The sequence below is a fragment of the Nicotiana tabacum genome, chromosome 5 (assembly GCF_000715075.1).
Source record: "Nicotiana tabacum cultivar K326 chromosome 5, ASM71507v2, whole genome shotgun sequence".
Lineage (NCBI taxonomy): Eukaryota > Viridiplantae > Streptophyta > Magnoliopsida > Solanales > Solanaceae > Nicotiana > Nicotiana tabacum.
In genome coordinates this window covers 15851764-15863395 of record NC_134084.1, presented here as the reverse complement: position 1 = coordinate 15863395, position 11632 = coordinate 15851764, and the positions used below count along the sequence as shown (strand labels likewise).

Genomic DNA, 11632 nt, shown 5'->3' with positions numbered 1-11632 from the left:
GGACCAACAAACCTTTTGCCTCCAAGCATCTCCATAGAACTTCTCTAGGAACCTTGTCATACGCTTTCTCTAGGTCAATAAACAACATGTGCAAATCCTTCTTTCTCTCTCTGTACAGTTCCACCAACCGCCTAACAAGGTGTATCGTTTCCGTGGTTGAACGACCCAGCATGAACCCGAACTGGTTATCGGAAACAGACACTATCATCCTCACCCTCTCTTCAACCACCTTCTCCCACACTTTCATGGTATGACTCAGTAACTTGATACCCCTATATTATTACAACTCTGGATATTACCTTTGTTTTTATACAATGGAACTATCGTACTCCACCTCCACTCATCTGGCATCTTCTTCTCCTTAAAAATAACATTAAATAACCTAGCCAACCACTTCAAACCTGCTCTCCCCGCACACTTCCAAAATTCTAGAGGAATCTCGTTTTGCCTGGTCGCTCTGCCCCTACTCATCTTAGGCATAGCTCCTACGGCCTCCTAAACCATGATACGCCTGCAGTACCTAGAGTCACAGTGACTCTCGGAATGCTCAAAATCGCCTAGCGCAATAACCTGATCCCCTTCTTCGTTCAGGAGTTTCTGAAAGTAAGTCAGCCATCTCCTCTTAATCTGGGCATCTTCCATCAATACTCTACCATCTTCGTCCTTGATGCATCTCACTTGGTCCAAATCCCGAGCCTTTCTCTCCCTCAACTTAGCCAACCAGAATAACTTCTTCTCCCCGCCTTTTTCCCCCAGTTCCTCATACATACGACCATACCCCGCGGTCTTAGTCTCCATGACCGCCAGCTTAGCTTCCTTCCTAGCTACTTTATACCTCTCCATGCACGATCGCCTCCCCTCCTCACCTATGCTCCCCACTAACTTCATGTGCGCCGCCTTCTTAGCTTCCACCTTACCTTGGACCATTTCATTCCTCCACCAATCTCCTTTGTGCCCACCAGAGATGCCCGTCGCGACCCCTAACACCTCTCTCGCAGCCTCCCTTATACAGTCTGCTGTCACGGACCACCTAGAGCTCGCGCCGCCACTGCTCCTCCAGGCTCCCATAGCCGACAACCGCCCCTCCAGCTCTTGGGCTTTATCCTCAGTTAAGGCTCCCTACCTAATTCTTGGTCTTCCTCGAGCAGACCTTTTCCTCCTCTTTAACATAATACCCACGTCTATCACCAAGAGCATATGCTGCGTCACGAGTAACTTGCTCGGAATCACCTTGCAATCCTTATACAGCCCTCTGTCATACCTCATGAGGAAGAGATAATCAATCTGAGTCTTTGCCATTGCATTCTGAAAAGTAACCAAATGCGCCCTCTTCGGAAAGCTAGAGTTCGCAATTACCAACCCAAATGCCTTAGCGAAGTCCAAAAGCGAGGTGCCTCCCCTGTTCCTCTTTCCAAAGCCAAAGCCTCCAAGCACTTCGCCATAACCACCAGAGATCGACCCAATATGACCATTGAAATCCCCTTCTATGAATAGCTTCTCAGCAGGCGGAACCTGGCGCACAATCTCATCTAATCCCTCCCAGAAGCACCGTTTAACCTCCTCATCTAGGCCCGCATGCGGCGCATAGGCGCTAACGACATTTAGGGTGTACTCACGAACCACCAATTCAATATTCATCAATCTATCATTCACTCGTCTAACCTCAACTACAGAATCTCTAAGTTCCCTATCCACCAAGATACCCACTCCATTCTTACCTCTCTAGACTCCTGAGTACCAAAGTTTATACCCGTCTGCGTCCTTCGCCCTCGACCCTACCCACCTTGTCTCCTGAACACAAGCTATATTGACCCTCCTCTTCTGGAGGATCTTCGCCAACTCTATAGACTTACCCGTCAATGTACCTACGTTCCATGACCCAATTCTAAAATTTGAGTATTTGAACAACATTTAAGTATTTAAGTTTTTTTACGAGATTTGAATGAATTCTATTTGTTCGTAGACTAAAAATTCTCACAATTTTTATATTGGTGGTAAAGACTAAAGTTTCAACTCTTGATTTGTTCGTAGTCCCATTTTTTCTCTCTAAAATATGTTCCCATGCAAAATAATAGTGATGCCAATATTTGCATGCTGCATAAAAGTCACCATCATTATCGTTGGACCCTTCCTCGTCCAATAATTTTTTCAAATTATTAAAAAAATAGTTTCGATTGGACAACTTTGTCCGACAACATTGCCCAAAAGACACTTTACTTTAACTAGAATAATATATTATAATTTGTCAGCAGATAAAAAACTAGGAAAAAACAATAACAGTAATCCATGTTTTTTTCGACTGAAAATTGAATATAAGGAAGAAAAATGTGAAAATTCAAATAAAGGCGAACAGTTTAGCCGCCACTAAAGTCAAATATAAAAATAGATGGAAGATACGGTAAAAATGGAACAAAATTATTTTAAAGAACTGATCTGTCAATGATAATGAGTGACTTTCAGTATATAAACTACAACAACAACAACCCAATGTAATCCCACAAGTGGGGTCTGGGGAGGGTAATATGTACGCAGACCTTACCTCTACCCAAGGGGCAGAGAGGCTGTTTCCAGGAGACCCTCGGCTCAAAGAGGCAACAAGAGACACTATATTAGTACTATCAATAGACTCTTAATAAAACAACATAAAATACCATAAAATCCATAACATAACATAAATACCATAAAAAACAAAGTAACAGCAATATAAGAGATATAGGAAATACGAGAAAGATGTAAGGTATTAATACACAACAGATAAAGCCCATCATCAGTAGTTGATCAATAGCATCCTAAGACTAACTCCTAACTGGCTAGTCTCACTCTAGTGCGCTGTAAAAAAGACATCACAATTTCCCCTAACCTACAACCTTAATGCTCGATCTCCACAATTCCCTGTTTAGGGCCATGTCCTCAGTAACCCTAAGTCGCGCCATATCCTGCCTGATCACCTCTCCCCAATACTTCTTAGGTCTCCCTCTACCTCTCTTCGTACCCACCACCGCCAGTCGTTCACACCTTCTCACCGGTGCATCAGTGTTCCTCCTCTGAATGTGCCCGAACCATCTGAGCCTTGCTTCCCGCATCTTGTCCTCCATGGGGGCCACACCCACCTTCTCTCGAATATCTTCATTTCTAATCTTATCCTTCCTTGTATGCCCGCACATCCACCTCAACATCCTCATCTCTGCAACTTTCATCCTCTGAATGTGTGAGATTTTCACCGGCCAACACTCGGTCCCATACAATATAGCAGGCCTAACCACTGCCCTATAAAATTTACCTTTCAGTAACAGTGGCACTTTCTTGTCACACAGGACTCCCGACGCTAACCTCCATTTCATCCACCCCACCCCTATACGGTGTGTGACATCCTCGTCGATCTCCCCGGACCCCTGAATAAACGACCACAGGTACTTGAAACTACCCCTCTTAGGGATGACTTGAGAATCAAGCCTCACTTCCACTCCCGCTTCCGTCGGCTCTGCCCCAAATTTGCACTCAAGGTATTCCGTCTTCGTCCTGCTCAACCTGAAACCTTTGGACTCAAGGGTATGTCTCCAAACCTCTAACCTCTCGCTGACGCCGCGTCGTGTCTCGTCGATTAGGACTATGTCATCAGCAAATAGCATGCACCATGGCACCTCCCCTTGAATATGATGCGTTATAGCATCCATCACCAGGGCAAATAGGAAAGGGCTGAACGCAGACCCTTGGTGCAACCCCGTAATAACCGGAAAATAATCGGAATCGCCTCCTGCTGTCCTAACCCGAGTCTTAGCTCTATCATACATGTCCTTAATCGCCATAATGTAGGCAACCGAGACCCCTTTAGCCTCTAAGCATCTCCATAAGACCTCCCTAGGAACCCTGTCGTACGCTTTCTCTAGATCGATAAACACCATGTGGAGATCCTTCTTCTTATCCCTGTATTGTTCCACCATCCTCCTAATAAGGTGGATAGCTTCTGTGGTAGATCGCCCCGGTATGAACCCGAACTGGTTGTCTGAAATAGACACCGTCCTTCGCACTCTCATTTCTACCACTCTCTCCCAAACTTTCATGGTATGACTTAGTAATTTAATACCCCTATAGTTGTTACAGATCTGGATATCGCCTTTGTTCTTATACAACGGGACCATTGTACTCCACCTCCACTCTTCGGGCATCCTATTAGTCTTGGATATAACATTAAGCAACTTAGTAAGCCATTCCAAACCTGCTCTACCCACACACCTCCAAAGCTCAACCAGAATTTCATCTTGTCCGGTAACTCTGCCCCTTCTCATCTTACGCATTGCCTCCATGACCTCATCGACCTCAATGTTTATAAACTTACTTTTATATTTATTGGGATCTCGCAAGTCATGTCATTAGAGTAAAATATGGAATTAAATAACTTTCAAATAATGAAATGGTATTAATTTTTGCATAAACTAATAAGAAAAAAAATGTCAAATAAAATAAAAGAAAGAAAATATTACGCTTACACCATTTTCCCAAACCCAAGTCAATTCTAAAATGTAAAACTAAGCTAAACCCTTTTGAGATGAAGGTACGATAATAGTATCTAATATAAGAGTTTTAACTTATACTACTATTTTACAATATCATACTATCATTTTTGCCTGCTGCATTTTATTTCTAATTTCAAGATTACAAATTTCATTTTCTTGTGGATAGTTACCTATAAATATTTTTTGGGTGATCTAATCGTATAATTTTTTTTTACAATATTATGTCAATTTTACTCACATAATAACTTGCCTTATTTTCAAAATTATAATTTTATTTTTATGAAGAGTTACCTATAAAAAAAAATTTAACTTGATAATATCATAAAATTTGATAGTTACTTATAAATATTTTTTTTGACTGATCTGATCATGTAATTTTTTTTACAATAATATTACAATTTTTTTAAAGATTTACCTATAAATATCTTTTGAGTGACTTAATTTCATAAAATTTATTCGCGCGATCAGGGTAAATAAGTTAACTCTAATAACAATACAAGTAAAAAACGACCATAGAGGTGACCAATTCCTCAAAATTTATTTACTGAATAAATATGCATGTCTCATTAGAACCTCAAACAGGGGCGGATGCAACATAGAAAACATAAATTTATATATAAAAAATTATTAAAAATATAATAAATAGTAGATATGAACCTATAACTTTAAATGATAAACCCATAAAACTAAAATCCTAAATCAGAATGTGCATAATCTTGAAAATGACATGAATTTTCAGAAACAAGCTGAAAATACTCTTCATAGAACTCCATCAACAGCATTTGGCTTTCACTATTGAACTCTCTGCATTCAGTTGGTAGAAGACAATTATCATTCAGGAGTAATTCATCAATAACCTGAAGCTTCTCATAAATTTCATTATCATTTTCTTCAAGATTTTGAGCAGAAGAAGAACAATGGACATTATTGCAATTAGTTTCCTTCTCACTAGTAGAGCCAGCACTACTTGAAGAACCTGAAAAAGAAGCATGCGTGTGCGATGTCATCAGATAACGCTTCGTAATATTTTTCTTTTTATACGTGTAGATAATATCTCTTAAGAATTATATATAGTCAAGCCAATCTATAAAATCCTTGTTTATTTTTAGACACTTTTTGGCTGCTACAGCGAGCGAAGTGCCGTTATACAGAATATATATTATAATATATCATGAATATTATAACATGAAAAAGAACCATGCATGTGCTCAGCAAAGCGTGTCATCTGATAAATAATATTTTTCTTTATATACGTGTGTAAATAATATCTCTTAAGAATTATATACAGTCAAATCACTTTATAAGAACCTCGTTTATTTCTAGGCACCTTTTGGATGCTACAGTAAAGTGTAGTTATAGAGAATATACAATACAATATAACATGAAAACTGACTTTAAATAAACCTCGATCGTTACAATGAAGTATTGTTATAATATTATAGAGAAGTTTAACTGCATGCTACTTGAAAATAATATAAAAGTAAATTCTAATTTAAGAGTATAAAAGTAGTTTCTAATTTAGTATAGAAAGTAAAACTTTAAAATCGCATACACTTACAAGTGATATCGTGATTATTAGCTGACATCACTCGCACAGAATCCTGATTACGACACTGCTCCTCTGTCTTCTTAGCTACTTGTTCTTTGTCTTCAATATTGTTACAATTTTCTTCAATCTTGCCCTTTTTATTCCTCTTCTTATTTTCCTTGTAACCTTTTTGGTTAATTTGGGAAGAAACATTTGCTTTCTCCTTTTGTCTTTTAGTGTGTTTTGCAAGAGATTTGTGTATTTTTGGCTCAACTCCTTCAGATTTGAGTTTCTTGAGAAGATGTGTGTTCCAATAATTCTTTATTTCATTGTCAGTTCGACCAGGTATTCTTCCAGCAATGAGAGACCAACGACTTCCTAGAAGATTATAAAGTCTGACAATAAGATCTTCTTCTTCAGTTGTAAAATTACCTCTCTTGATTCCTGGCTTAAGATAATTCACCCATCTTAATCTACAACTCTTGCCACATCTGAGTAGGCCTGAATATACAAACAACATTAATTACTAAATGAATTTTAAAAAATTAGAAGAATTACACTAAATAGTCGCACATAGAACCATTTAAATTAAAATAGCCAGCAAATATATAATATATATGTATAATCAATGTATGATATGTGTATAACTGTGTATAATCAGTTCATTATTTATTTATGCCGGCTAAGAAAAGTAATAGTGAATCCAGCTGGCTATTTGTGTAAATATTCCTTTAAATTATGAGGACTATTATATATTTTTACATTATCAGGTAAAAAACTGAGCGTTTATAAGGCTAATTATACCAAACAAGTTTGATTTAGCAAACTTGCAAATAAAATAATAACCTTTTATGACCGGTTAATATTTTACTAATGGTGTAAAAAAATTAAACTGGTGTTAGTGTTTGCTCCTGCAACTTAAATCTTTACCTCAATCAATTGGTCAATAGAAACAAATGCTTCAGGCATAGAGTAATTATTAAACATAAAATATAGACAATCATATTATCAATATCGTACACTTTGAAGGAAAAAAAAACAGATCATCGTGCACAATAATGTTGCATAGGGAGCATATATATATATATAGAGAGTCCATTACTCAAATGGTCACTCAACTATCCCAAATTAATCTGATACCATCATAAGGCGAGATATGTCCTTGTTTCTACTAATGAACATTACCGTCAGAAACTTGAGATTTCTGGCAGAAAGCCATCGGAAATAGCTCCCAAAGAGCACATTCAGATGGATTATTTGTGAGATCCGTCAGAAAAAATAGAGTGTTTCTACTAGTGATCTTTCCAAGAATCAAGAAACTAAAAAGTGATTACCAGCTTTTACAGGAAGAGATCTCCATCCAACTTCTCCATGTTCTTTAATATAATCAGTAAGTAGCTTATCTTCTTTTGCAGTCCATGTACCTTTTCTCAGACCTTCTTTAGAACAACATGGTTTTCTTCCCATTCCTATTCTTATTCACCAAATGAAAAGTTGATTTTCAGAGACAATGAGGGTTTAATTTGGTAATATTTTAAAGCTGATTTCAGAGACAATGAGGGATTTTTGTGTTAATGGTCAAGCACAAGAAAGAGAGACAATCTTAAATCCAAGCTACTTGTGTGTATGTATATATATTAGTAGTAGTATATATTTAAGTACAATGAAGAAGATGAACTAGGTCTAGAAGTTATTAAACTATTTCCCACATGTAATGTGTATTTTTTTAAGTCTATTTAAAAAATATATTTTTATATTTAGTAGTAGAATTTTGTTCCCGATATTATTATTCTATCCTTAATGACACTCTCGTATAGGAATGACGATATATTAAAATCACAAGAGTTAAAAGAACATTATTAATAATGTGTTATCGACACTTTTAATTTAAAATCACAAAATTTTAAAAGAAAATTACATTCCTATACTTCATATTCAATCAAATTAAGATACGTGAAATAAACCAAAAGAAAAAAAAGGAATTATACACACTTTGTTTTGAGATGACAAAGATGACCCTTTATGTTTAAGGTAACTTTAAAATGGTCTCTTAAATATATTTTGAGCAATTTCGCTCCTTTATGTTTGGCAAAAGTAAGCACTTTCGGTTTTTATCAAATATTTAACAAACTCTGCCGGTTAAATTTAGCGAAATTATGGGGGAAAAAAAATCTAACTAGAAAAACTAGGGAAGTCCTGTCAAATCAAAAAATACCGCAACACGAAAAACTGCACCAAAAACTAGTTGTATGAGGTAATTTTTTTGTCTCACAGTTTTGTTGATCCAGATTTCTGTGGACCCAGAAGTGTAATATTGGGGTCCACAATTGTGAGACAAAAAGGAGTCTCATACCAATAGTGTAAGTTGTATGAGACACAAAATAAAACTTCTCCAAATAGACATAGACACAAAAAAAATACACTAGACACAAAAAACAGACAAAAATAATATCTTTATTTTTCAGAGTTTCCATTGAATCTAACAACCAGCATTTGTTAACTCTTTTATTGACGCCAAAAATGCGTATTTTTGATAAAGTTAACGGATCAAACTGTTCAAGGGTATTTCTAAGGGATCATTTTAAATCTACCTTTGGAGAAAAAGACAAAAATATCCTCTCTCTTACAGAAATTATGATTTGTTTAAGCATATATTGAATCATTTGCTCTAATTAAAAAAAAAAAAAAAAAGTTGCAGCTCCTTTTTTTCCAATTCCTCTTCAAAGGAGCGGCCCTTTTCCTGTAGAAGGAATGATTAAATAATGAAAAATAAATTACCAGCTCAGTTAAAAGTTAAAATAGAGAAATTTTATATAAACAAAATGCCACCTAGAATTTCTGCAGTATTAATCCCATGGCCCATATACACACACCCCAAAAATACAAAGATATCATTATTTTCTCCTCCTTTTTTCCCTATGAGTGGTGGGGGCCAATGGGAGAAATTAAGAGATGAGGGCGCTTTAAACGTTTTAAATACAACTAACAACGTAATATAATTCTACTAGTGGGATTTTTTTAACCTTATTTAGACTTGTACTAGGATATAAATTTTTCTACTATATAAAAAGGGAGAATTTCTTCATTCCAACACTCTGTAGACACATAACAAAGCAATAAAAGTTCATTTTTGTCTTCTAGCTATTATTCAAACTGTTCTTCAGTTATTCTCTTTTTTAATATCAACCGAGCCCATATTGAGGGTTCGATCGAGGCTGGATTTCAGTGTTCAACTTAAAACCATGCTTGATTTTTTCATTGCGATTGGTTTGATCATTCATTCTGTATACGGTGAAATCGGAGGGTCCAATTCCTCATCATCCAGACACCTCGGCTGATCATCTCGAAGGCTCGAGGATGCGAGGCTATGATTGGGTTTCCTCCCTCGAGGTTCGTCGACGCTCGACCTAAGGACAATGTTGACCACGGTTGTGATAGAGATGGGGAGTTCCCAAGGTACACGGCTAGGACTGACTGAGCCTAGTGGTACTCTAGCCCTGAATCAGGGTGTCATATAGCTGCCACATCCCTTTATCTTTGTAATTAATATATTTTGTACTATGTTAGGATTCCCCTCATATATATAAAGGGGATCCTTATCACTTTGTAACTCTATGTTGCTTCAATTGCTCCACACGAAATATATAAGTACATTTTATTTGCTCTCTAACATACTCTCTTGATATTATTGCTTTCGTTTATTATCTTCGTTATTGTTATTTATTTATTGCTTATCATTGGCCATAAAGAACCTTTATTGATTCTGTCATAACTGTTAGCGATACTTCGACCATCCCCGATAGCTCCCAACTGAGCTTCGGAATCGACCTCGAGGCCCCGAATCGACAAGGTCGAGGCCCCTATAATTGACCTATTGGTTTGGTTATCACTTCGCTCCTTGCTCTTATCTCGTTTCTAAACTTCACACATAGCATCAACTGCTTAACAAATTAGCATAAAAATAGATCACGTATTTTTAGAATCCCATAATCAAATTTAATTGTTATTACCATTTTCACGGTAAACAGTTTGGCGCCCACCGTGGGGCTAAAAGTAATAGTGATTATTTTCTTGTTGCTTTTACTACATAACACAAGTTATCTTTCACACTTTTTCTTGTCCAAGATCTTCGATTTCAGGTCAAAATATCTAACTCGGTAAATGGAGGTGAAAACAACAATTGAGGACCACAAAGAAAACAGTGTGGTTGTTCCTGATGTTGGTGTGCCACCACAAAACCCTGGGAATACACAAGAGCTTGTCCCTGTGGATGCGATCTCACGTGACGCCCAACACATCGACAGGAGCGTGCACCAAGAGGATCAACAAGAAGCTCAGAAAATCTTAACTAGGGAAGAACGGGAGGTTAGCCTTCATGTTATTTTTGAAATGTTGCAGGCATAGCAGCTAGCTATTGCTCAACTGCAAAGTCACCAGAAAACTCCTAGCACGGTAGCACCGGGGGTAGCGCCCTCAGCCGAACAGGTACCGGAGAGATCGAGCAGTAACAGGTCGATGACCGATCCCATCATCGTAAAACTGCTCGAGGACCTCACCAAAAGGATCGAATCAGGCGAGAAAATGATAGAAGCCAACGACAAGAAGGTTGAGATCTACAACTCCACGGTCGACCAAATTCCGAGCGCACCCCCGTCCTGAAAGGCGTGGATTCGAAGAAGTTCATACAAAGGCCATTCCCAGAAGAAGCGGCCCTGAAACCCATTCCAAAGAAGTTCAGAATGCCAGAACTCTAAAAATACAATGGGACCTCAGACCCCAATGAGCACGTTACTGCTTACACTTGCGTAGTGAAGGGCAACGATGTAAAGGACGACGAGATCGAGTCCGTCTTACTAAAAATGTTCGGGGAAACACACTCGAAGAGGGCCATGATGTGGTATCACAATCTAGCTCCTGACTCCATAGACTTATTTGCCTTGCTGGCAGACTCCTTCATAAGGGCACATGCTAGTGCCATCAAAGTAGCAACAAGGAAATCTGATGTATTCAAGATCAAGGAGAGGGAGAGCGAAATGCTGCGAGTGTTCGTGTCTCGATTTCAAACGGAACAAATGGAACTACCACCGGTCTCTGAAGACTGGGCGGTGCATGCCTTCACTCAAGGTCTGAATGAACGAAGCTCGGTGGCTTCAAAGCAGCTGAAAGAGAACCTGGTCAAATATCTCGTCGTGACCTGGTCGAACGTCCACAACCGATATCAGTCAAAAATTAGGGTCGAGGATGAACAGCTGGGAGCCCCCGGGGCTCAGTATACCCAATAAGGCTCTTGGAGAAGGAGCCAAATCCAAACAAAGAAAGATATCAACCATACACCGAAGATAGAAGGAACGCCTCGAGGCGCAACCCACCTCGCAACGATCGAAGGATAGACCGAGGACAGAATCATGGGGACTCATCAACAGAGCTGGATTCGATAGGAATGCAGGGCCAGCGGAGGAACCTCGCTTATCATAGTACAACTTCAACGTAGATGTATCAAACATCGTGTTCGCCATCAGCAAAATCAGATACGCCAGGTGGCCCAGGCCTATGCAATCAAATCCCTCGTAGAGAAACCATACCTTAATGT

The 11632-nt window shown here is 38.4% G+C and overlaps 1 protein-coding gene across 1 annotated transcript; it reads right to left on the bottom strand.

Annotated features, from left to right (window-relative positions):
- Positions 1-5110: 5110 nt before the first annotated feature.
- LOC107783191 (uncharacterized) lies at positions 5111-7711 on the bottom strand. The gene is made up of 3 exons (XM_016604167.2): positions 7377-7711; positions 6073-6543; positions 5111-5490 (listed from the first exon to the last, which is right to left on the bottom strand). The coding sequence occupies exons 1-3, from the start codon at positions 7507-7509 to the stop codon at positions 5201-5203; spliced, it is 894 nt and encodes a 297-aa protein (XP_016459653.1). The 5' UTR covers positions 7510-7711; the 3' UTR covers positions 5111-5200.
- Positions 7712-11632: the final 3921 nt, after the last annotated feature.

What these genes read in the sequence shown, in the direction of transcription:
- LOC107783191 (XM_016604167.2), bottom strand. Translation starts at nt 7,509, where the DNA reads ATGGGAAGAAAACCATGTTGTTCTAAAGAAGGTCTGAGAAAAGGTACA. An exon ending in ATCTCTTCCTGTAAAAGCTG is followed by an intron (nt 6,544 to 7,376) that starts GTAATCACTTTT and finishes TTGTATATTCAG; the next exon opens with GCCTACTCAGATGTGGCAAG. An exon ending in TAATAATCACGATATCACTT is followed by an intron (nt 5,491 to 6,072) that starts GTAAGTGTATGC and finishes CTTCTTTTTCAG; the next exon opens with GTTCTTCAAGTAGTGCTGGC.